Source organism: Mchenga conophoros, linkage group LG22 (assembly GCF_057382185.1).
Source record: "Mchenga conophoros isolate Kocher_MC1m ecotype Shallow Benthic linkage group LG22, M_conophoros_male_GT1.1, whole genome shotgun sequence".
NCBI classification, from domain to species: Eukaryota; Metazoa; Chordata; class Actinopteri; order Cichliformes; family Cichlidae; genus Mchenga; species Mchenga conophoros.
In genome coordinates this window covers 9,596,847-9,622,941 of record NC_140546.1, presented here as the reverse complement: position 1 = coordinate 9,622,941, position 26,095 = coordinate 9,596,847, and the positions used below count along the sequence as shown (strand labels likewise).

The 26,095-nt window shown below is 40.7% G+C and overlaps 2 protein-coding genes and 1 long non-coding RNA gene across 3 annotated transcripts; 2 read left to right on the top strand and 1 right to left on the bottom strand.

The window, feature by feature from the left end:
* Positions 1–1,960: 1,960 nt before the first annotated feature.
* Positions 1,961–16,039, bottom strand: LOC146548793 (uncharacterized). Its single transcript, XR_014890442.1, has 2 exons — positions 15,897–16,039; positions 1,961–10,978 (listed from the first exon to the last, which is right to left on the bottom strand). It is a non-coding gene; the product is annotated as an uncharacterized LOC146548793 (long non-coding RNA).
* LOC146548794 (elongation factor 1-alpha) lies at positions 11,747–15,400 on the top strand. The gene is made up of 8 exons (XM_085262603.1): positions 11,747–11,903; positions 12,740–12,894; positions 13,393–13,572; positions 13,669–13,965; positions 14,050–14,200; positions 14,284–14,540; positions 14,622–14,856; positions 14,944–15,400. Exons 2-8 carry the CDS (start codon positions 12,751–12,753, stop codon positions 15,066–15,068), a joined length of 1,389 nt encoding a protein of 462 aa, XP_085118729.1. The 5' UTR covers positions 11,747–11,903; positions 12,740–12,750; the 3' UTR covers positions 15,069–15,400.
* Positions 15,552–25,730, top strand: LOC146548792 (elongation factor 1-alpha). The gene is made up of 8 exons (XM_085262604.1): positions 15,552–15,701; positions 16,717–16,869; positions 18,398–18,577; positions 18,674–18,970; positions 19,053–19,203; positions 20,714–20,970; positions 22,378–22,612; positions 25,354–25,730. The coding sequence occupies exons 2-8, from the start codon at positions 16,726–16,728 to the stop codon at positions 25,476–25,478; spliced, it is 1,389 nt and encodes a 462-aa protein (XP_085118730.1). The 5' UTR covers positions 15,552–15,701; positions 16,717–16,725; the 3' UTR covers positions 25,479–25,730.
* Positions 25,731–26,095: the final 365 nt, after the last annotated feature.

Here is a 26,095-nt window from a genome sequence, read left to right as displayed (position 1 = left end):
GACAGACCGGGAATGACCCGGATGTTAATGGTGGAGTCGGTGGAGAGGGGAGTCGGTGTGTCGTTGGTGTAACGGGAGTCATATTCGTGTACACACGTCCTCTTGCCGTCCTTTGATATTTAACTGTTATTGATTCTAGAAAAACGTTTCTCTTTCTCGGTATTTAATACAGGATGGTTACTGCTTTTTACGTGTAATCGTGTTTGTTGTACTGACCTTGATTTACGAACAAAAGAATATCTGGCGCTAGCTTGCAAGCTAACACAATTTTTAGTAAAAGGTCGTCTGTCTGGGCTTACACTGGCTCATTAAAACGTTTTATTTTGTGTATGTGTCGGTATTCACCTTATCGCTCTTTCACAACTATCGAACAAACCAATCCACCTGCATGTACAGGGAGTGCAGAATTATTAGGCAACGTCCTTTCCTTTGGCAAAATGGGTCAAAAGAAGGACTTGACAGGCTCAGAAAAGTCAAAAATAGTGAGATATCTTGCAGAGGGATGCAGCAGTCTCAAAATTGCAAAGCTTCTGAAGCGTGATCATCGAACAATCAAGCGTTTCATTCAAAATAGTCAACAGAGTCGCAAGAAGCGTGTGGAAAAACCAAGGCGCAAAATAACTGCCCATGAACTGAGAAAAGTCAAGCGTGCAGCTGCCAAGATGCCACTTGCCACCAGTTTGGCCATATTTCAGAGCTGCAACATCACTGGAGTGCCCAAAAGCACAAGGTGTGCAATACTCAGAGACGTGGCCAAGGTATGAAAGGCTGAAAGACGACCACCACTGAACAAGACACACAAGCTGAAACGTCAAGACTGGGCCAAGAAATATCTCAAGACTGGTTTTTCTAAGGTTTTATGGACTGATGAAATGAGAGTGAGTCTTGATGGGCCAGATGGATGGGCCCGTGGCTGGATTGGTAAAGGGCAGAGAGCTCCAGTCCGACTCAGACGGCAGCAAGGTGGAGGTGGAGTACTGGTTTGGGCTGGTATCATCAAAGATGAGCTTGTGGGGCCTTTTCGGGTTGAGGGTGGAGTCAAGCTCAACTCCCAGTCCTACTGCCAGTTTCTGGAAGACACCTTCTTCAAGCAGTGGTACAGGAAGAAGTCTGCATCCTTCAAGAAAAACATGATTTTCATGCAGGACAATGCTCCATCACACGCGTCCAAGTACTCCACAGCGTGGCTGGCAAGAAAGGGTATAAAAGAAGAAAAACTAATGACATGGCCTCCTTGTTCACCTGATCTGAACCCCATTGAGAACCTGTGGTCCATCATCAAATGTGAGATTTACAAGGAGGGAAAACAGTACACCTCTCTGAACAGTGTCTGGGAGGCTGTGGTTGCTGCTGCACGCAATGTTGATGGTGCACAGATCAAAACACTGACAGAATCATGGATGGCAGGCTTTTGAGTGTCCTTGCAAAGAAAGGTGGCTATATTGGTCGCTGATTTGTTTTTGTTTTGTTTTTGAATGTCAGAAGTGTATATTTGTGAATGTGGAGATGTTATATTGGTGTCACTGGTAAAAATAAATAATAAATAGCAGTTAGCATTTTGCAGCTAATGTGACCTAATTGATATTTTTGGGTATAATGTAGTTAGCAGGTATTCACCCCTTTGGTGTAGATTAATAAAGCACAAAGACACGCCTGCGGGAGATGACATCTATCCTGTTCATATATAATCAGTCTGTAGTTTTTTGTTAACTATTCCTTCTTTTAAAATCCAGATTCACATTAAACATTTCAGTTTGCTCACTCACACAGCCCTGAAGTCAGAAATGCATATAGATGTGACGCATTGCTGCAACTAACTGACTGAAATTGTTTCATGCTGATTATTTGGGAAACACTGGTTATATTTAATGATTTCGGGAATCATTTCACCTTTATACCTGAACCTAAATGAAGATGAACTAATGAGATCATACTAATATAAATTGATAATAATCACACATTTTATTAGTGTTGAATGCTTTATTGAACATATTCAAAATACTACATTTGCAATCAGGAAAACACATTTTATTAGTGAGAGAAATAATGTTTATTTGTATTTTCTAATACAATATTTTAACTGGGTTACAAATCAAAGAGTGGCATATGGGTCAGGAGATATCAAAGAGGCATTTCAATAAGATGAATTGAGGCTGCAATGAAACAAAGTAGCAAAGGCCAGACGTTATTTTACCCTGCAGACTGTTAAATGCATGCAGTCTTCTTAACACTTGGAGTGTGAAAGAAATGCAGATGAGAGCCAGGAAACCTAAAGGGAATACTCTGAAAGTGTGAACATGAGTGTGTGGAGGGTAGCAGCCAAAAGCAAATGTGGGCCCAGCAATGTGTTGCAAATGTGCTTTATTTGCATTAACTGTCCCCATTCCTGCAGCTCATTCAGGGTGTATTTGCATACACTGTCTGTGCTGACATTGCAGTTCAGATTGAGTTACCTTAAACTCTGCCTGTATGCACATGAATGCCAATGACGTGGGATTTTCTGAATGTTAGCAGTGATTTTTTTTTACCCTGCACCCACTCAGACACACCAGTTATGTTTCTTAAAAACTGGCTCACAAAGAAAACTCTGATGTACCAGGACTGAGTGGATGCTGCTGCCGCCCACTTTTAAATCAGCATCAGCATCTTTTCTGTGTGAGATCTTTGCTACACTCTATACCCAAGAGTATGTGGGCATGTTTGTTCTGGAGGCTACAACGCACAGTACGACATTAGATTAATACAAGGGTGCCAATTGTGTTGAAATGATATTTTTTCAATTCAATTTCATTCATTGCTCTTCCTGGTGGGGTGATGCTCGATCTATGTAAGGTTTTTTAAGGTTTCATCCACTTTTTTCTTAAGATCTATTTTGCAAATAGTTGGTTTTTGAATACTGACACCATGCCAGATGTGTTTCTTTCTTATAATAAATGCATAAGTCAGCAAATATAATCTAAATACTGAATTACTGCCCAAAGATAGTCCTGAAACTACCACCATAAGACTATTAATACACCACAAAGCTTAAACATGTAGCTGCCATCTTGCTGAACAAACATATACAGCCATCTCTCTTCTCTCATATCGTGACGCCCCAGATGAACAGAGACAGACTGTGAGCGATACCAGAAACTGACTTCACCGTGAAACTCTTGTTAGTGAGAATAGTTATTTTCACAATTCAGTTCAAGTATATTTATTTATGTATCCAGCATCTTCTACAACAATCCAGAGGAAAAAAATTAACTCTATAAAGCTTTGGCTAATGGTGAAATATTAAAAAAAATGTTATATGTCATATTATGACATTTAACATCAGCTATAACACATTTATGAAGTAGAATCTGTATAAAATACAATGATAAAGGAAAAACAAAAAATAAAGGAGAACAGTAAAATTGAGTTCAGAAAACAAACGTCAAAGTAAAATACAATATACTACTATAAAATAAAAATATATAACACTCTGACTCTACTATAAAGTGGCTCCGAGAAGTAGAATAGGTCAGCAAAATTATAGACATTTATTTTAAACTATTACAATTAACTATTTTAGTCAAATGTTTAATGGTCTAACCTGCATAAATGCAAAGTTTAGATTTTTTTTATTGTGAAGTGTCATTTACTCACCATATACAAGCTACTGGTTTAAGAAAACAATCAGTCTAATTGGACCTAAGCATGTAGATAAGAAGAACAGAGGCTACTTTCAGTTTTAATACTTTATTTAAAATACTAGCGACCATTTACAAAGCCTTCATTTAAAAAAACAGATAATGTGCTGACAAAATGACCTTTTTATTTATTTATTTTTACAATAATGTTACCCAAGTCTGCACTCATAAAATTGTCATTCATTTCTCTCCAAATAAATAAAGCTGATCCCATATTGTTATTTTTCTAAACCCAGACTGGACTTTACCAGATATGTTAATGCCTTTAACTGCTTTTTAATACGTTTTTAGTGTTTTGAAAGGGTCCATCTTTGATGAAAAGCAGCCATAAATCCGGTAAATCTAAAAATTCCATAGTTACTTTTAGTTCAATATGGGAGCCAGTCTCATGGTGATCCTTTTGTCCACCACAACTTTACCATAAGTGGCCTTTGTCTCTTCTTTGACTGCAACTAAAACATCCCAATAATGGTAAACACTTACACCAGATACACAAGCGCTTTGAAACTGAATACTTCCTTTGTAAATATTACCAGTTATTGGAGGGTAAATGTGAAATAAACAAACATAATTCACATTAAAATGAATTTTTAAAATGTGATTTCAAGTAAGATAAGAACAGGATGTTTTTCAAATGACATTGTGTTTACTGTGGGAGGTAAAATTATTCAAATAAAAATGCGTTTTATAAAACATTGATTGAGATGTATCCTAATATTAAATCAAACTGATTTCTTTGAATAATTAAAAAAAATCCTAGAGTCATATCAGCAGTTAAATGTCCGAAGTTATGAAAATCAATCTGTGTAGATGTAATATTTGAGTGTCCAAATAATTTTGGAACACCAGAGCCTTTTCAAACCTATGTTGAGGATTTTGTTACTTGAGGCATTTGAATTTGGATATAACACAAGAGAAGGAGAGAAAAGCATGCATATCTAATTGCAGTCAGGGTTTTTCCACTCAAATTCAGACGTTTGGGGGTGGCGGGGGGTGGTGACTACAGACGTCAGCACAATTGGCCACACATTTAGTTAAGTCACTGAGTCTGTGATAACAAAAGCAGCTGAGCATATATCTGTCAATTCTGGCTCTTTAACCCTCAGATGACTGCCTAAAGTCATAGACGGCCCCAGCTGTAAATCTATTAGTGCCGTTTATTTGTAAAAATATTTAACATCACATTTGTTGACCTACTTCTTCTACTTTTTTTGAAATGAGACACTAATACTGTAGGTTGTATGGCGTAACATTATCAGGTTTTATTTTATTGTAACATCCCACTTCTAATCAATTTGTGATGTTTTGCAGTGACCTGTGGCTAACAGGTGTTGAGTAGATACTTGAGGTTTGTATTTAATGCTTGAGGTGACAATGAAAACACAGATACTTTGGATTAAAAATTACTGAAACTTATAATTAATCAGAACTTTTTATATTATCTCTTATAAATAAAAATAGTATTGATATGATGTACACAAGCAGAGCCATTTCCTGTGTAAAATATTATAGCTAGGTAGTCTTAAATAACCCACTTGGTCATATTGGGAGCTTAATCAATAGAGGGTTTATAAATAAAATGTATTATAGTTTAGAATAGCCATTTATTGTCATTGTACATGTACAATGGCACTATGGAAAATTATATTTGAAATTAAATGCTTGACTACATGGTTATAAGTAGTTAAAATGTATATTTATTGCAATTCTGATATGTGTCTATCTATCCTCCTCACTAACAAACATGTTTTCCCACGTCAGTAGTGAAATGTTCAGATCTGCCGTTGTCATGACCACCGCTCATACCTGATGAGTCATCACTGACGTGCTGCCAGGGACTGACTGCCGGTCGGTCGGCCTGTTGAATCACATTCTCCTTTTCACTCACACAAACACACACACAGAAAGAGTCATACTTCTTCCTCTCTGCCGCCCTGTTCTAGCTGGTCCCTGAAATAAGAGCACAGCCGTTGTACTTCACTCTCTTCACTCGTCCTATCATTAACAGACTAAATCTTTATGAGCTGGAAGAAGAGCACCCACGCACTGCTAGTAAGTTGGACTTCTAATTAATGTGGCACAAATATCCATGGTACCCAGAAAATGAGTCCAGTGAGACAGCTGATCCCCTCACTTTTGATTTAGTGCCACAGTGAAGCTAAAATTTATGGTTTTGAGTATATACTGTTTGACTTGGCTGCAAAACTGTAACTACTGCGAGTTTAATCTCACTTGGTAGCAAGTGTTAGGAACTTAGATTTGGACACTATAAGCATCAGATGGGCTCATCAGTTACCATTACTCACACCATATATGTGCTCCTAAGGCTACGTCCACACTAATACGTTTTCATTTGAAAACACATCGTTTTCTCTACGCTTTGGCCTCCCATCCACACTGAGACGGCGCTTTTGCTGAAGGAAAACGAAGCGTTTTGAAAACGCTCTCAAAAATATTTGAAAACGGTGCTTTCGCGTCGCGTTGTGGACAGCGAAAACGGAGACTTTCTAAAACGATGACGCATTTTAGTCATGTGATGCAGTCAAGTGACCAATTAAACTAAGATAGCGGAGGGCAATAAACAGCAGTTGTTTTGTTTGCTCTCAATTTTGACAGCCCTATTAAAGATTAATATCAGTTTGTACATGCTCCAGTTAGATTTTCTTCAAATTCTTTAATTCTCACTCGCTTTTCCAACTTTGTACTTTTGTGTTACTCGCAACAACAACTGCACCTCATTGTTAGTCTATTTAAAAAACTCGGTGCAAAGAGCTGGAAAGTAAATAAACTGCAGACAGAAATGAGGCAGACCGAATCGTCTTGCGTTTCACGCATGCCCAGTACTGGAACGTAAGCGTTTTCGTCCGTTTCAATGTGGATGCACAACTCTGTGGAAATGACTGAAAACGATAGTGTGGACGCGGAGCGTTTTCAGACGAAAACGTATTTTCAAATGTATCCAGTCTAGTGTGGACGTAGCCTAACAGAATAAAATGTGGCACATTTCAACAGAGCCCACTCTCATCCCTGGGGCGTCAATGCTAAAGTATAGTTGTGGTCAAGTTCCCTGTGTGATGTCATGCACACACTGCTTGAGAGCTGCTAGCATATTTGGATGATGTGAACACCAGTACATAACCCAATACTAGTAACCGACTGGTTGCTAGCACCAAAAACCTCCATGTGATTGCTTTGGTCACAAGCAAATTGCAGTAGTTGCTTGTTTGTCTGTAGGATGCTGACTTGGGCCTCAGCGCTGCAACCAACACAAAAGGTGAACTTTTTACCTTGAAGATGAGCAATCTCTGTTTTCGGTTTGTGTTTCACGGTTTCACTGTCACTCAGAGATTAGCTAGCAAGTGTTTACAGACGAGATGGTACTTTCCGTAGAAACTACAGCTGACTACGACAATCTGTTAGTGCCAATCACTGCAATCACAAGGAGGTTTTTGGCAACTGGTCAGGGAATACATGTTTTTCCTGGTGACCAGAGGGTCTCTGACTCCCTCTATGCCTGTGTGACTAGGGCTTTAGTAATCAATTTCCCTGCAACTGCCAGCAACCTTCAGCAATCACTCACATGGTGAGTGATTACATGACTGCAAAACCTCAATATTGCCCAAAGCTAACCAAGTTGTTGTTAGTGCCTTGTAAAAATGAAACTGCTATCTGTAACTGGCTGACACAGCCTCGAGCCCTAATGCTAAAGGATAACGATATGTAACAGGGGCAAACAGGAAGCATACATTGCATTGTGATGAGAACAGGTTGATTCATGTTATCCCAAAAATAGATCCCGCTGATATTGGTGATCCCAGTTTTTCCCTTTAGCACCACAGTGAGACTAAAATTTCTGCTTTGGAAGGAACAAATAAATGAATGAATGAAATGAATGAATGAATTGGTTCAATAAATAATTTGGCTCATTTACTAATGCCCTAACTAGGATGCTTTGAGAATTAGTTTTCATGCTCAGTACTTTATGGCTGTATAGCTGCAAAACTGTAAACACTTTGTGTTTACTACAACATTTATGTTGAATATAGTGAATATCAAACCTATTAATCAAGTGCCGCTGCTCTCAAATCTCTCTAACTAATAAGCAAATAAAAGAACAAGAATGCTGAATGTCTTTTTAATGTGCATCAAATAACTGAGCACTGCTTGAAACTAGTGTAATTTGTTTAAACAGTTTTGCTGGTATTCACGATCTCTACAGTTTTTTTTAAATGTCTGGTCATTTTATAAAATAACTACTGAAAAGCCAAAAAGTGAAATGAGGACCGAGGTGGGACTTGCTTTCAGAAGGACTTTGCTCAGCTTTATGTTTACAACTGAGGTCATTATTGGAGGAAATATAGAGTGATATAATATGATGCAGATGATCAGAAGCCCAGTGGATTTTTCAAATGAGCGCAGTATTACCACAGAAAGATCTGTTATCTAAAATATGGGTGCAAAGGTCGTGAGATCTTGATGTGCCAAGTGGTGACCGGCGACCATGAAAGTGAATGCAGCTGGGTGGTGTGTTTGCCTGCCAAAGACGCAGCTAAAGCCACTTTCCTGGGAGAACAGGTCAGGTGCCTACGTGTCTAAATCACCTTGAATGCTGAATTCACCCCTGGATCTCTGCCATGTTTCTTCACTCCACCTTTCAAAGACTGGAAAACTGACTTTCTAAATTTCAGGTCCTTCCTGACTCCTTATTGACTCATCAGTGACAACCTCATAAATTAGGGAGAAAGGTTAAATAGTCCCTATTTTATCACACTTATCCTTTTTCTACGAAGACATTTTTACAGCTGTCAATCAGGCTCCAGGTCAGAGGCAACACCTCAACGGTACAAACTAACTGCCTGGCAGAAGACGCCTGTCCACATTTTTGTGCGCTCACAAGTCAAAACCAGTCACCTCGTTTGAAGACCGCAGACAAATTGTAATTAATAGGTACAGTTATGGATTTGGGTCCTGTGTTTGGAAAATCATTGTTTTATCTTGTGATGGAAACTAAATATCCAAATAAGCTGTGTGTTACTATATGTGTCATATTTTAATATACTTCTCTTTTTTTTAAGTATATTTCCCCAAAATATAAACCAGTCCTAGAGATCAAGCAATTGATCATTTATCATCAAAGTCAAGAAAAACTGCATCATTTCTGGTTCACAATGGCTGATTGTCAGGAGGTATGGTTTTATCCTCAAGCTGGGTCTCTGAGGTGCGACTATGCACATAACCACCACTAGTCCCCATGAAAGAATCTGTATTAACTTACTTCCCTGAAGTCAAAGCATATTCCTGTTATTTTTGGCCATTTAAATCAATGAACATGCATAAATTGCAAACGAAGCTGACAAGAAGTCGCTGTTGTCATACTTTTGAAGGAGTAAATTTAAAAATTAGCAGACATGTGGATGTCCTCACAGGTCCTGGAGATCCCATTTGATTATAACATTTATATGAAATTTATGAAAGCGGATCCTTGGATGCTCGCAGATGGGGAAATGATAACATAACAGTAGCATTTACCTTCTTTAGACATAAATAATGATGATCTATGTTAGTTTGGACCTCAAGTGATTTTACTTTCTCAAAGTTTAAAAGAAAGATTTTAAAAGAAACCTATACTCTATTTAAGGAAACAGGTTGAAACCTTGAGCACCTTTGTGGCTTTGTTTGGTAGAAGGGCTGCACATAGTAGTTTTGTACTCTCAAAGAAAAACTGCAAGTGTGTATAATCTGAACTTGTTCATTTGTATTTTATTGCAATGCAAAAAAGTTTATGAGTGTACCTACACAGAGGCACATTTTTTCTGTTAATACTGCTAGTGCAACCTTTCGGCGCTAGAGCATTTATTTATTTTTGATTCATTTATGGTTGACTGAAAGTTCATTGTTTATTTTTCCAGGTACACTGCCACCTACTGTGACAGCACAAAAGAGAAGTGCAGCCTGACTAATTCACAGAAACAATGTGAAAAACTCCGTAATGATGGTGAGATAGTCCAAATTTGATGAATTCACAGGGTGTTTCCTGGCTATAGTTAAGGCAATGACCCTGTGTTACCTTACTTAACTGAAATTCTTGGCCATTTAATAAACAAAAATGTATTTCATGCTCATGTAGCCCCTTTTATGTGCAGGGAAAACACAGATTTATGATGAAAGGGGTTCACAGAATCACATCCACAGGTGGTGTGTTTGGTTACCAGTTACCTGCAAGCTTGTTGAGGCTCACATTTTTACACCCTTCCTGGAGAATGGCAGTTATCCACCCTGTGAATACATTTAAATCTCTCATTGTGTTATTGGCGTGGCTCCTCATCTGTAGCTCGTCTGACGGGTTATATTTAAAGATGTAAAACACAGCAGAACTGGTTTATAGTCAAACATTAAGAGCAATTCACATGCATGCATAAGCAGTGCATTTACTGGTGTTTTGCGTATAAAAAGACCTACACTTTAAAAGGTGTCTGCCAAGATGAGCTCTTTAACAACTGTAAATGTCCTGCTGCTCCACACCACGCTCTTTCTGCTCTTATCTCCTCCGTGCTCTCTTCTTATCTCCCTACCCACCTCTCAGGCTTTTCACTCTGTCCCCCACCCCCCTCGCCATCGCTGTGCTTGGTGCTGAGTGAAGGCAGCAGCTGCCAAGTCGAAGTGCCTGCTACCTGAACTGCAAAGAGAAAGCCGAGCCAGTATTTAGTGTGTATGTATGTGAGAGAGTACCAGGGGAAGCCAGCTGCCTCTGTGCTGGGCAACATGCCAGAGTGACGAGGAAGAGGCAGAATCTGACCTCCTGACCTCCAAGCAGCATCCTCTGACCGAGTTCTCAGCCTTATTCCACCTTTATTTTATTTGTTTTAATTATTCACAATGTACAGATTTACCAGGGAGGTGCACAGAGAAAATGTGGCCACATTAGCTGTAAATATTCTTAAGATTTAGATATATATTTTTGGATTTCCCACCATGCTTTGGTTTGCAGTTGTAAACAAGCCCCCACTTTTAATTCAATCAAACATGTTCACACCCAGCTGCCAGGAATGTAGATGTGTGGCTGATAGGGTGTCTTGAAAACAGTGGGGTTTCATCTTTCCCCCCACCCTGGGTGCTCTTTGAATCTCATTGGATTTAAATAATCTTATCAGACTGATGAGACGACCCAGTGTTAACAGTAGTTGGAAGTGGGGAGTGTCCTCAGGGACTTTGGATTGAGGTTTGAAACTTCTAAAACATAAATTGTGATTAAAATAATCAAAATTCTGTTACCTGTGTGTGACGTTTCTGCTCGGATGTCCCTGAAAAACATAAAATCAGTGAATTATCATGAATATTTAAAACATTTTTTAAAAATAAAGCACAGATGCAATCCCCTTTTCCCATTATTTTCTGAAGGGTTTGACTGCAGTGCTAATTATAAGCCTGAATTATTATAAATAAGAATCAGGGTTTTTCCTGGCATAAAGAGACCTTTTGGGAGACTGGAAGCTTGACTGTTATGGACACGAGTCTTTTTTCCCTTAACAGAGGTTTATGCATCTTCCAGTCATTTCTTGGCCACCTAATATATAAACGTGTATACGTAGCTTTAGTAAAGTACATTCTACTAGTTAATTTTTTCCTTGACTTGAGTGCTGCTAATGTTTTCTTTCTAAAAGCTCTATGGGTGCTGCCAAATTACATCATTTATACCTAAGAAAAAAACCCTAAAATATAATAAAAGTACTCTTTAATGTACAACAATACTACACATATTTCACTTAAATAGCATTAAAGTAGATTATTATTATTTTCCCTCAGCATCCTAGCATTTTGTGTTCTGATGTCTGGAAAATGTAAAAGTGTGCACCTTTTCATAATAAAAGTGGAGGAATTTGTGTGAAATCTAACTTTAAAGATGTGTTTTTCTGTATCTTTTAAGTCACCCTCGTTTCTCCCCTGGAGATTTTTTTTTATTTTATTAATTAATTATTATTATTATGTTTTTTGATTTTATTCATATCACTGATGAGACATGATGCATGTTGCAGGGCTTCATTCGGCGGAGTGCTGACGTTTTTTGCAGGAATGTGTGTGATTTGCGGGGTTTTGCGCCGAGGAGGGTGACGGGAAATGAGGCCGCCTCCCATTGAGTATAAAACCTCCCAGTCCGGCCCCACTCTTCCTCTTTCTGTTACCTGGCTTAGGGGCAGCAGCTTTGGCCGTGAAAACCCAGAAACACCGGTGAGTTTAGCTCCCATTCTTCACATAGAGAGGGACCCGGCCTCGGGCCTTTAACGGTTGTAGTTAAACGTGATTTGTTTAGGCGTTAGCATCTTCTTTGTGCTTCTTTCGTTTAATCCCAAACTTTGCTTTTTCGGTTACGTAACTTGACACTAACCTGTGGATTTAATTTTCGAGGGAATTAATCCTAAAAAATGGTAAAGGTCGTTCTCGCCTGATTGTATTTAACATGATAGTTTTTTGTGAGGTTTGTGCGTTAGTGGGTTTACTGGATGCTGTTTTTAAACTTTTGACGAAAGATTTTTTACGAGGGAGGCGAAAATGTAGAGTGGGCAACGGGAACAAAGGAGGGCTGCAAGACCGGAGATCCGAAGATGCTTGAATGGCATTTCTTCTCTCTCCTCACTGAAACAACTGCCCGTATTTATCCGGCAACAGGTGCTTGAAGTCCGGACGAGAGAGCTTCTGAATATTTGGCGATCTTTGTAACTTTATCCGACGTGGCCCAGTGGAGTAACACGTGTCTCGGCTGGCTTGTGGCCGAGTGAGGCCTAGCAGTAGCAGCCGCCTGCTAGCGGCTAAAGCCTAGCGCCCGAGTAGCCATGGAGTTGAATTTCAGTTTTTAACTCCGTATAAATTAAAAAGACAATACGTTTCAGTAGGCTTTGTTTTTTTTTTCACCGCCTTTCATTATGCCTACATGCCGGGATGGTTTCCTAATGTAGCCGGGCTCAAGATGCGATAGCTTAGTTGTACATGCATGTCTGTTAACGAAGCCTAACGGGTACTTAATAGTAAGCCTAACGCAATTTTTTATTATTTAATCTTGCCCACAGAAACTAAAACAATGGGAAAGGAAAAGACCCACATTAACATCGTGGTCATTGGCCATGTCGACTCCGGCAAGTCCACCTCCACCGGTCACTTGATCTACAAGTGCGGAGGAATCGACAAGAGAACCATCGAGAAGTTTGAGAAGGAAGCCGCTGAGGTAAGAGCTTGTGTATTTAGTTACATTTTATCCATTTTGTCTTGAAAACAGTTTCTGTTAAAAAGTCCAAGATGGCGGCGTCGGCATGCCTTCCTCTGAGCTCAACTGCCCGGCATGAGGGTGTAACAGCCGTGTGCGCGCATGCGGGGTGGGGCTTATCGCGCGCAGAGCACTGGTGGTGAATGTGCACTTTGTCTGACAGTCTGAGGCCTCCAGTGAAAAGAAATCCTTAAAATTTATACACAAAACAAAGTACAACCTGTTTGAATATGACTTGCATACACTAAGATTTAGAAATACTTTTAATGCTTTTGGAAAATTGTGGGTTTTATGTTTGTACCTATCATAGGTGATTTAATGTCCCTTTTTGAGGAGGGGGGCTCCTGGTAATTTGAATACTGAATACACTTAAAATTTATATCTTAGGATCCACATTGAAATTTTCCATGTAGATATTTGGATTGTGACCTTAAATTTCATTAATTTCTTCCCGTTCAGATGGGAAAGGGCTCCTTCAAGTACGCCTGGGTGCTGGACAAACTGAAGGCCGAGCGTGAGCGTGGTATCACCATCGATATCGCTCTGTGGAAGTTCGAGACCAGCAAGTACTACGTGACCATCATTGATGCCCCTGGACACAGAGACTTCATCAAGAACATGATCACTGGTACCTCCCAGGTAAAAACAATAAGCTCCAACATGAGGATTTGACTCCTGCAAACTTCACCTTGCAGCAGACTTGGATCTAATCTGCATCCTGGCGTTCATTTTCAGGCTGACTGCGCTGTGCTTATCGTTGCTGCTGGTGTTGGTGAGTTCGAGGCTGGTATCTCCAAGAACGGCCAGACCCGTGAGCACGCCCTGCTGGCCTTCACCCTGGGTGTAAAGCAGCTCATCGTTGGAGTCAACAAGATGGACTCCACCGAGCCCCCCTACAGCCAGGCTCGTTTTGAGGAAATCACCAAGGAAGTGAGCGCCTACATCAAGAAGATCGGCTACAACCCCGCCGCCGTTGCCTTCGTCCCCATCTCTGGATGGCACGGAGACAACATGCTGGAGACCAGTGACAAGGTGAGGACTGCTAGCCATTCCACACATCTCAATTTGCTAATCTGACTGAACATGGACTAAACAATCAATGACTTTTGTCTGTAGATGAGCTGGTTCAAGGGATGGAAGATCGAGCGCAAGGACGGCAATGCCTCTGGAACCACCCTGCTGGAGGCTCTGGATGCCATCCTGCCACCTTCCCGCCCCACTGACAAGCCCCTCCGTCTGCCCCTGCAGGACGTCTACAAGATTGGCGGTGAGAACTGTCATAGTACTACAAGGCTAGTATTGCACTACACCCATGTTTTTCTGTGCTTTAACAATGTTTTAATTTCTCAGGTATTGGAACTGTACCCGTCGGCCGTGTTGAAACTGGTATCATCAAGCCCGGCACCGTCGTCACCTTCGCCCCTGTCAACCTGACCACTGAGGTGAAGTCCGTGGAGATGCACCACGAGTCTCTGCCCGAGGCTGTGCCCGGTGACAACGTTGGCTTCAACGTCAAGAACGTCTCCGTCAAGGAAATCCGTCGTGGATACGTTGCTGGCGACAGCAAGAACGACCCACCCAAGGGTGCTGAGAGCTTCAACGCTCAGGTTGGTGTGGCGACAATGGTGCTGGGAGTCTTCAGGGTTGGGTTGTATTATGGAATTTGCTAACTTTTAGCGTGTCCACAGGTCATCATCCTGAACCACCCCGGTCAGATCGCTGCAGGCTATGCCCCTGTGCTGGATTGCCACACTGCCCACATTGCTTGCAAGTTCAGCGAGCTGGTTGAGAAGATCGACCGTCGTTCTGGCAAGAAGCTTGAGGACAGCCCCAAGTTCGTCAAGTCCGGAGATGCCGCCATTGTCAAACTGATCCCACAGAAGCCCATGGTTGTGGAGTCCTTCTCCAACTACCCTCCCCTCGGTAAGTTTGCTTCCCAGAAGCCCTACTTGATTTGACTAGGCATAATGTACAGCAGCTAACCCCACCTTTCCCCTGCTCCTATTTCAGGTCGTTTCGCCGTGCGTGACATGAGGCAGACAGTGGCTGTCGGTGTCATCAAGTCTGTTATCCCCAAGGAAGTGTCCGGAAAGACAACCAAGGCTGCAGAGAAGGCTCAGAAGGGCAAGAAATGAATGGCCGTCCAGGGAATCCATCAACAAGACGTGTGCTGGCAGCAGCGGGCAACATCTTCCCTTACATCTTCCTCCCACCCTGGATCATCCTCGCTGAGGCACAGCTCTATACTCAAGGACTGGCTTATGCTGATTAAAACCCATCGCAAGAGTTTTCGCAGGAAAAAGAACTCTATGGCATTGTCACTTACCTGAATCACATGACAGTGCCTCTTCTCAGTTGAGTTTAAGTTGGAAATGGTTTAGAACTGTATCTAAATGTTAAAATGCCACATTTGATTGGAAAGAAGCTGCTGGTAACTAATAAAATATTGTCTCCGAAAAAATTGAAATTGGCTTGTCTGTATCCTTCACAGTTGCAGTTGGTATGACAGGCGAGCCTCTGTCAAGTGCTGCAGCTGTTTTTTATCCATGCTATTTGTGTCCAGTGATGCACTTGTCATCCAATCACCTCCATAGGAGATATGCCACCCCAGCCAATAGCACCCCTTATTTTAGTCTGACACACAGCAAGAGCAATGCACATCCCTCCCTCTCCTCTAGTTCGGTATATAAACACCGGAGAGATCACGCTCTGTCCTTTTTTTGCCTCTGCTCGAAATCTCTGGACGTCTTGGTAGTTGCTGGACACAGGTTGGTGAATTTAATTTAAAATGCAGCTGTTGGAGCTAAATTTTTAGCATTGATGCATTTCCACAAAAGCTGGGGTAGTACAGGGCTTAAATCCTTTAAATCAACTGATGGCTAGAGCCAGAAACCTTAGTAATCCATTCAGTGAAACGTAGCATTAAGAATTCTCATTGGAAGGTTTAAAACGTGCCAGCTCACCTTATTTGCTTCTCCTGGCTCGTTTTAGCCTGTCTGGCTCACTTGTAAGGGTCCACATCAGGATTTTTAGGCAGGCGCTAGGGACAGATGTCAAAAACGAGTTGCCAGGTTGTTTCTGCCAGTCATGGTAGCCCTGTTCTTTCCACCTGCGTGAACGCGCGCATTGACTCTCAATGCTGTATGTTCGGGTGCGCGCTTGCATCAGTTGACAACATGGCGGCTCCGCGCTCCCGACGGGTGCAACATGGAGGAGAGGAGCCGGTTTTCATCCAGCACGCACATGGCGTGTGACTCATCAGCGTCCCACCTCGGTGTCCTTAATGTTTATAGATGGTGTCCTTTATTTCAAAAGGAAAAAAAAGCACCCCCTCCCCAATAGTCTCTTATGTTCAAAACGTATATTAGCATACTGCAGCCATTTACAATTCATACGACTTTGCGTATTTTTTGTTGCGCAAGGACCGCCTAGCTAACAGTACTTAACCTCTAATGCCGCAGTTACAGCAAAGTGGAAAGAAACAGTTTATTACTACATTTTGACAAGTTAATTTTCAATTTAATTGGCTTCATAAAACTCCTGGGGAATGACCAAGAACAAGGCCTGTGAGATAAATTGGAGCCTGAATTATTTCATTTTATTAAACACGAATCCCCCATTAATTTAATAACTCTGCAGAAAAACAGGGATCCTTAACGTTCGGTGAAGGCAATGAGCCACAATGGCGTTCACTGGGCTCACACCATTTTGGGGACAACTACTATATATGGCACATTATGTATTTGAAAAGTGGAAATGACTGCTCATGTTGTTTAAAAACAGTAAATCGAAATGGGAAAGGAAAAGACCCACATTAACATCGTGGTCATCGGACATGTCGACTCCGGCAAGTCCACCACCACCGGTCACCTGATCTACAAGTGCGGAGGAATCGACAAGAGAACCATCGAGAAGTTTGAGAAGGAAGCCGCTGAGGTGGGTGACTGCGGCCTAATCTTAGGCTTTTTACCGCATAAACACTGTATGGGATATAACAGTGAGACTCTGAGGTAAAATGCCGTAACAGTAGACGGTGGGGTGTGGTGGAATAACTGTTCAATGATATTATTTGGGTAAAACCGCCATCTACTGTTAAAAAATACACACTGCCCTCAAGCGCAAAATACGCATAAAGATTTAAATGTTAGGTTAATTTATGTCGTGCAAAATAAGAGTTAAAATCTTGCTTGTATATAATTATATATTTAAGATTACGCAACATTTTAGGGGAAACTGAATTAATTAAACATTGAAAGTGAAATTTATTAAACATTCGATTCATTTTTTGATATAGCGACAAATCACTGCTTTCCCCTTAAGGTGGTTTATAATCTAATGTAAAGACCATACAATATAATATAATCATTATACATGATATATATCATGAAAATTATATGTTATAATTTTTTACTTGTATATTATAACATGAAATGTTCCAATAACCAATGTTTTTGGATACATTCTGTATTCTACATAGGACTAGGATGAATACAGGATATTAGCACTGAAACCTAGGGCTCAGTAAGGCACAGACATTGAAGGATGCCAAAGAATGCTTAGCAGACCTTGAACACAAGAATTTAACAAAGACAAACACAAGGCAGAAAAATGCAGCATTTTCATAAGAAAACCTGTTTTAATCAATTCACAAAACATACAAAAACATACAGAAACTATTCTGGTTGACTGTATAAGGTACAAAAAAATGTTGTTTTACATAATTTTTCTCACCTAGCCTGTAAATTTTTTGGTGCTATTAGGCTGAACAGAGGTTCATTTTTTAAAAGTATGCTCTCCTGAATGTAAGCTGAAGAAAAACAGCTTTAGGTCTAGAAAAAAATTATTTAAAAATAAGACTTATTTATGAGGTACTGAATTAACCAAACCGAGTTTTCCCTGCTCATTAAAGTTTTTGTTGCGCGGCAAAACATGTTTTGGCCTTACATCACAAAAGATTTTAACCATTTTTTAGTAGGGTTTACTTTACTTAAGAATAAGTTAATTATATATTTTTTGTTTGCTTATGAAATGGGTAAAAAAACAGTAAAATGCATATACCTCTGAAAACGCTGCAACCAGATGAACAGAATCAACCTTTCAGAATGTACCTCTGTTAAACAAGCTAACTCAGATTGTCTGCCTAGCATAGTTGCATAATCACCCCTTAAAAAGCTCATTATGAGCCAGTTAAAAGGTGATTTTACCTTTTCAGATTAAGGGATTAACTGGAGTTTAGTATTTGTATTTTGTCAAAGGTTCAAGGTCATGAACACTGGTGAAGGATGCTTGTATTTCTATAAGATTAACAATAAATTAAAATAGTAAAGTAAAATTCTCTAAATTCAGTTCTGATAAGGCTGGACTTCAGTTTTCTCAGATCTATGAATAAAACCGATTAAATAAAATCTCTTCTGTTAAACCTTTCTGACTGATTCTTCCCTCTACTTTGCTTTTTGTGGTTCAGATGGGAAAGGGCTCCTTCAAGTACGCCTGGGTGCTGGACAAACTGAAGGCCGAGCGTGAGCGTGGTATCACCATCGATATCGCTCTGTGGAAATTCGAGACCAGCAAGTACTACGTGACCATTATTGATGCCCCTGGACACAGAGACTTCATCAAGAACATGATCACTGGTACCTCCCAGGTAAAAACAATAAGCTCCAACATGAGGATTTGACTCCTGCAAACTTCGCCTTGCAGCAGACTTGGATCTAATCTGCATCCTGGTGTTCATTTTCAGGCTGACTGCGCTGTGCTGATCGTTGCTGCTGGTGTTGGTGAGTTCGAGGCTGGTATCTCCAAGAACGGCCAGACCCGTGAGCACGCCCTGCTGGCCTACACCCTGGGTGTAAAGCAGCTCATCGTTGGAGTCAACAAGATGGACTCCACCGAGCCCCCCTACAGCCAGAAGCGTTTTGAGGAAATCACCAAGGAAGTGAGCGCCTACATCAAAAAGATCGGCTACAACCCCGCCACGGTTGCCTTCGTCCCCATCTCTGGATGGCACGGAGACAACATGCTGGAGCCCAGTGACAAGGTGAGGGATTCAAACACACCCCAGTGTAGACGTCTGCTCGAAGAGTCTTTCTCTTCACTTCCTCTCATTTTCTACACTTTAGATGGCCTGGTTCAAGGGCTGGAAGATCGAGCGCAAGGAAGGCGGAGCCACAGGCACCACCCTGCTGGAGGCTCTGGACTCCATCATGCCACCTTCCCGCCCCACCGACAAACCTCTGCGTCTGCCCCTGCAGGACGTCTACAAGATTGGCGGTAAGTAAAGCCACACAGCACCCTGTAAAACCAGTAAGTCATCACGCATCTCAAGGAAAAAGTAAAACCTGTGTCTCTTCCCACTCGTGGCTGGCTCCAAAAGCGAGTCAGTGCCCACAAACTCCCATTTTTAAATGCCTACAGTAAAAAACTACCTCTAAAGGTAGTTTTTAAAAAGTAATTTATTTGGATTTGGTTAAGGTTTAAAGTTAAGAGGTGTGATTGCTGAGATTGACACAGATTTATTGTTGACTTCCTGACCTCACTTCCACTAATCGGTGTCTGGACTGGACCTTCAGACCCTGTTTGTGCTTTTTGTGCCTTCTGGAACATTTTTAATGCAATAATTTGAATAATGATACGACTTGCTGTGTGGTAAAAACCATCCAAGTTTATGCTTTTAATTAGTTTATTATTCTTTTATTATATACAGATTTGCATCTGTGCAGTGCACCTGCAGAGTTTATGGATAACTTTTAGTGGTTTTTGGACCCTCAAAACTAATATAGCTGCAAACAAAACACAAATAGTCTTACTCCGACAACCGCTGTGTTCCTCTACTCTGAAATCACCAGCAACAAGCTTATTAATTTCCCTCATTGCCGTTTCAGAGCTGTAGCATCAGCATCGTTCTCCTCAGTAGTATCTGAGCACCAGCAGGAAATAATGAAAATACTTAAACAATCTAAAGGTCGACCTTGCTGTCATTACGTTTGCTGACCCCAGCTGCAGGATTGCGTGAGTGTAATGTAGAGCTGAATGTTATGAGAGTCAAAGATGGACAGAAGCAGTACAAATATTTTAGGGGTTTTCTATTTTATGTTTTTTGTTTTGTCACAACAGAAATAACAAAGAAATACCTTATAACAGGATCTGATTGCTGATTTGATGATTGTAAAAGTAACTAAATCACTGGCAAATCACTCGTTGTGTTCATTTTTACGACAAAAAAAGTAATCTAAATACTTTGCAGTGTTGCTTTGTATTGTGTTACATCCAGTGCTTTTAAGAGTGATTAATAAGAAAACTGTAAAACCTCCTTCATAAACATCTTGGGTAGTTTGAAATAATATATCAGGAAAAGCAAAGAGGATATTTAATTATGAAAATCTTGTCACCTCAGTTTAGTTGATAACATTAAAGCCACATTAGATTCCAGAATCAAAACACCTTACTTTTATTGTTTTAAGTTGTTTGAGCTTTATTTAGCTTTAACTATTAAAATGTATTTCTTTGTTTGTATGTTTTTGGACCATTTTATTTCTTTACTGCTGCTATTATTTTAAATTCTATGAAGCTTCTTCTACCTCTGGTTTTACAGGACTTACAAATGTAATTTTATTATTAATACTAAAAACAGTACACAATAAAAACCCAGCTGCCTCTTCCTCACTGTTTTAAGTGTTTAACCAATCAGATCAGTCTTTATTTACAAAAGCAGAAAAGCTTGAATACTAAAAAAAAGACAAGTCAGATATGGAGGAGCGCTGACTTCTCTCCCCCCTGTCAGGTATCGGAACCGTTCCCGTCGGCCGTGTTGAGACCGGTATCCTGAAGCCCGGCATGGTCGTCACTTTCGCTCCCCCCAACCTGACCACAGAGGTGAAGTCCGTGGAGATGCACCACGAGTCTCTGTCTGAAGCTCTGCCCGGTGACAACGTCGGCTTCAACGTCAAGAACGTCTCCGTCAAGGAAATCCGCCGTGGAAACGTGGCCGGCGACAGCAAGAACGACCCACCCCAGGCTGCGGAGAACTTCACCGCCCAGGTAAGCATAAAGAAAAGATTAAACATGTGATAATAAACATGCACACAGTTATTTTTGTAGATTATACATGAAGCAGGTACACAGCAACACTTCAGTATAATGCTTTACGCTGCTTAAATCCAAACTAATCTCAGGGCCACCCATAAATACATACATTTAAAATGAAATAGTTTCTTCTTATTAATTCACTGATTCCTTTCAGTCTTCCGATGGTTTCCATGTTAAGAGTGATTCCCCATTTATTTATTTATTTATTTATCAGGAAAGACTCTGGCCAAGAAGGCACATCATTACTTTACCTCTGCCTCCTGACAGCCCCTACTTCAGTCTAAGTTCTTTAGAAGTAATTTCATTCTTTAATGTCGATATTTGTTGATAATTGTGAACTAATTCACAAAACTGAAAATGAAGCCTTTCTGTTAACAGGTTAATGATAAATGACTTCTCGTGGCTTACCTGCAGCATCTGCAGGCCCCACCAGTGTACCAAAGCCCTGATTTCGGGAATCAGCTCACCCAGTTTGTAAATCAATCATGATTTATTAGTTACACATTTTAACCACTGAGCATTAAAGGGGATCTTTATCAGTTCAGTGTAAAGAGCACTTTGTTTTCTTTAGAGCTGTCAAAGGTTTGAGAAACATCTTTTGTTTTGCTGTTTTAAGGTTTGTCTTGTGCTTTATTTGTCCTGTTTCCCATATCTGCATATGGAAAAAACAAACTGACCACTAAATAATGGCTGACAAACAAATAAAAGCAAAAACAAAATACAGGTGGACCCCTGCTGGATTGTGAAGGTACTGCAGGCAAGAGGTCCTTCACAAATAAATAAATAGCTTTTGTTTGAAAAGTTTTAAACCAAGTAAATCATATAGTATCTATTACCTATTTTGACACCTTTTAATTAAAATGTAATTTTTTAATTACTCATTTATCTGATTTTTTTAAATCTGAAAACTATGGTATGCCTCATCACTGTTTATGTCTACATTTATTCAGGTAAAAAATGACAGAATTACATGACTGTCTATCCTATTCTGAGGCGAAGTCTCCCGATAGTAGAGAAAAAAATCAGCAAGTGGAGTTCTTATTTAATGTAGTCTAAGTATTTCCACTTAGGCCTCTTAGCTGTGATTAAACCAAGCATGAGTACGAGAATTTAAACCAGTTTGTTTAAAAGCACATCTTCATCGACAGACATCCCCCTAAGAAAAGCTGCACAGAAAACTAAAAATGTTAAAGTTGAAGGAAATGTTTTTGGAGCTTAATCCAGAAAGGAATACAATCCTGGATAGCCCCCCCCCCCTCCTCATTTCGGTTATTTCTGTCACAAATAGAAGTCCAGTAATAAACTGAGGAAGGATATTGATCTCTAAGTACAACACTTCCCTCATTTCTCCCTTCATAGGTCATCATCCTGAACCACCCCGGCCAGATCGCCCAGGGTTACGCCCCCGTGCTGGACTGCCACACCGCTCACATCGCCTGCAAATTCAGCGAGCTCAAAGAGAAGATTGACCGTCGTTCTGGCAAGAAGCTTGAGGACAACCCCAAGGCTCTGAAGTCAGGAGATGCCGCCATCATAACCATGGTGCCTGGAAAACCCATGTGTGTCGAGAGCTTCTCCCAGTACCCTCCCCTTGGTGAGTAAAAACGCTGTTTGTCTCGAAGATAATTATGTGTCAGCCTTTCCTTTAAAGCTGCAGTAACAGTGCAGTCGTGGTTAAGATTACTGTGTGCTTGGAATGTTACATCAGGTCGGTTTGTGAGTGTTTCCATGAATTATTTTGGGTTTTATGGTAATTTTATTATCGAGTGAAATTAATTGAAGCTTCATCATGACAAAGTTTGTGTTTTTGGGGTGCTCATTGTGGCCCAAAAAAAATATTTCAGCACCCTGGGCCTTTAAAGGGATCACATCCAGCTCCATATTTGAAAGTGTGGTCAGGTTTAACAATATATCTGTGACTTGAGATCATTTAACCTCATGTGATCTGTCATGATTAATAGAATAGAATAGATCTTTATTGTCACTGTTACAAGAACAGTGAAACACAGTTTGGTATCTCTCCGTTAGCAGCATATAGAAATTTAACATTAAAATTCCTTCAGAATAAGAGAAAAAAAAACAAAAAGAAAAAAAAGAGAAACAAAAAAAATGGACTTGAAGTTTAAGAGGTGCCTACACAGTGAATGTATGTAACAACGTAAGTGTCTACACAGAAATGTACAAGGTATATACAAGTTATATATGCTATATAAAAGAGCAGGTGCAATATAGGGTGCAATGTGATGGCAGTGAACTTTGAGTAAGAGCTAGGACTAGAGGTAGGAATGCTGGTTGCATTATACTACAATAAATGCAGTTTATAAATACAGTGAAAATGTCCATAAATGTTAACAGCACAGTTAACCGTTAACCTTCAATCAGGGTGGAGGTCGGGCATGTTTCTATTGAGCCTGTTTGTCTTTGACCTGATTGACCTGTAGCGTTTATAAAAGGCCCGGGGGGGTGTCCAGGTGCGACAGGTCCTTGATGATGATACTGCTTCTCTGCTGAAGTCCGCCAGTATAAATGTCTCTGAAGGGGGTTAGTGAAGTGCCAATTGCCCGCACTGCTGCCCTCTCCACCCGCTGCAGTTTTCTCTTGTCCTCCATGGTACAGCAGTTAAACCGGAGTGTACAGCGGTAGGTCAGAAGGTGGTGGAGCGGTAGAAGTTGATTAGCAGTCAGTTTTGGTCTAATTGGGCCCTGATGCAGCTTCCTGACAAAGTACATTCTTTGTTGTGGTTTTCCTACCTGATGGAAAATGTTTGTGGAGCAGGTAATGTTGGCCGAGATATGGACCCCAGGGAACCTAAAGCTTTCTACCCTTTCTATCCCTTCCCATCAATGTAGAGGGCGGAGTGCTCAGATTGCTTTGTTCGTCTGAAGTCGATTACTCCTTGGCCTTGGCTGTGTTCACATGTAGGTTGTTGTTGTCACCTATTAAATGTTACAGCAAATATTTCTGGCACAGAAGAGGATGAAAAAGTCACAAAGTGGAATGATCTAACCAGCCCTGTTGCAAGACACTTCAATGATAAACATCCAGATTCACCTCTATTCTTTCTAGGCATTGAAGCCATTAAACTAAACCAAAGAGGTGGTAATATTAATTTTATCCCGAAAAAACAGAGAAGCATTTTGGATATTCAGTTTTAAGAGTCTGCACCCTAGAGGCATGAATGAGGATTTTTCTATCAATGAGTTTTTGTGAACTGTACCCTTTTTTAAATTCTTTTTTACCAGTTACTTTGCTCTGTCAATCATTCTCGCATGGGTAATGTTTATCTATTTATTTATTTATATTTATTTTTTCAATAAAAGAAGGAGTAGCATTCTAGATGTCTAGCATTCTGTCTTTCTACAAATGTTTTTCCATGTGATGATGTCCTCTTTTTTTTATCTAACTGCTGCACTGACTTCTTTTTGAATAAATTTTTTTTTCTTTTTAATCGTTTTTTGTATATTTGTAATATTCTTATTATGTATTTCATGCATGTATTTTAAGACAGGTGGGGATTATGTCTCCTCACCCCCGTCTTCATCATTAATGACTTAGTCCAGTAGCCGACCTAGTCCACAAGCCGAAACTTGTTGGTCAGGCAATAAAGTTGTTCCTCTTCCCTTCAAGCGTTGCTGGAGTTCCTGTATTGTGACCTATTAAATGTTGCACAATATTCTTTAGTCTAAGGAGCTTGGAAAGAAAAGCGTCTGGACTTCTTTAAGTTGCTTGAAGACGTTTCACCTCGTCTTAATGGGCCCCCTAATGATCCTCTACCTAATCATCGAGCCAGGTGTGAAAACGGGTGTAGGTCACCATCAGCCAAGGTTTCGGGTGAGCTCATTGTGAAACCTAGCCCCACCCTATCATGTGATTTCCTGAGGTCAAATGGCCCAAGATATGAGTGGGCGTTAAGGCGTCTGGGAAGGGATCTCAAAACTGGATTATAGATGGCAGACAGTTTTTTGTTGTAAGCCACCGCCTCTGTTCAAAGATGGTCGCTCACAGTGGACACAAATGGCTTCTTTCACTCCTCTTTCAAACCATCTGTCTTTTCTGTCCAAAATGGGAACATTTGTGTCCTTGAAAGAGTGACCTTTGACCTTTAGATGCAGATGGACAGCCGAGTCTTGTCCCGTGGAGGTGGCTCTTCTATGTTGTGCCATACGAACCTTCACAGACATATTCTTTAATGTAGTTATAACCTGTTATAACTGTTGTTATAACCCATTATGAGACTTAACCAAGCTGTCTTTTGAATTGTGAAGTTCAAACTTAAAAACTTTTTAAGGTTTTGTTTCAAGCCTCTCATTGACTCCTCTCTCCATTTCCTCTCAGGCCGCTTTGCCGTGCGTGACATGAGGCAGACCGTTGCCGTTGGCGTCATCAAGTCCGTCGAGAAGAAGGTTGCCAGCGGTGGAAAGGTCACCAAGTCCGCACAGAAAGCCGACAAAAAGAAATGAATCCTCGTGCAGGAGGTCCACCGACAAGTCGCGTCTCAGCAGCAGCGGGCCGCCCCATCCTCCCTTCCCCCCTTCCATCCAGCGCCGTCTTCTCTGAGGCAGAGCTCTCTACTCAAGGACTGGCTTATGCTGATTAAAACCCATCGGAAGAGTTTCCGTAGGAAAGGAAGGTTCGTGCCTTCAAGGGAAAACTACCATCATGATTACATTTAAACCAAAACAATAAAAATCTCAAACATTGCCAAATGAAAACGCCTCTTTTGTGTTTATTGACTGCAGACAGTGGCAGCACTGGTTCTTTTATGCACTTTTCTGCTCTACCTGAGCACTCAAACACTTCATACATGCCTCATTCACCCATTCATACCAGCATTTTGCTCTATGCTTCAGTGCTTTCTAGCTACCATTTCATATCTTGCCAAAAGGATATTTGGCATACAGCACCGAGCAGAGGGCATCGGGTCAAACAGGTGGTGGGCGGGGTGCAAGGGGTCACCTGTGATGGCCCTGGTTTTCCAGACACAGGAGGATTTGGCGATGGCATCCAGGGGTGACTTAGGCCTCTCAATGATTTCTTGGGTGGTTTTAATTACTCTCAGTGGCAGCAAAAATACAGA

What these genes read in the sequence shown, in the direction of transcription:
- LOC146548794 (XM_085262603.1), top strand. Translation starts at nt 12,751, where the DNA reads ATGGGAAAGGAAAAGACCCACATTAACATCGTGGTCATTGGCCATGTC. An exon ending in TTGAGAAGGAAGCCGCTGAG is followed by an intron (nt 12,895 to 13,392) that starts GTAAGAGCTTGT and finishes CTTCCCGTTCAG; the next exon opens with ATGGGAAAGGGCTCCTTCAA. An exon ending in TGATCACTGGTACCTCCCAG is followed by an intron (nt 13,573 to 13,668) that starts GTAAAAACAATA and finishes GTTCATTTTCAG; the next exon opens with GCTGACTGCGCTGTGCTTAT.
- LOC146548792 (XM_085262604.1), top strand. Translation starts at nt 16,726, where the DNA reads ATGGGAAAGGAAAAGACCCACATTAACATCGTGGTCATCGGACATGTC. An exon ending in TGCTGGAGCCCAGTGACAAG is followed by an intron (nt 18,971 to 19,052) that starts GTGAGGGATTCA and finishes TCTACACTTTAG; the next exon opens with ATGGCCTGGTTCAAGGGCTG. An exon ending in CGGAGAACTTCACCGCCCAG is followed by an intron (nt 20,971 to 22,377) that starts GTAAGCATAAAG and finishes CTCCCTTCATAG; the next exon opens with GTCATCATCCTGAACCACCC.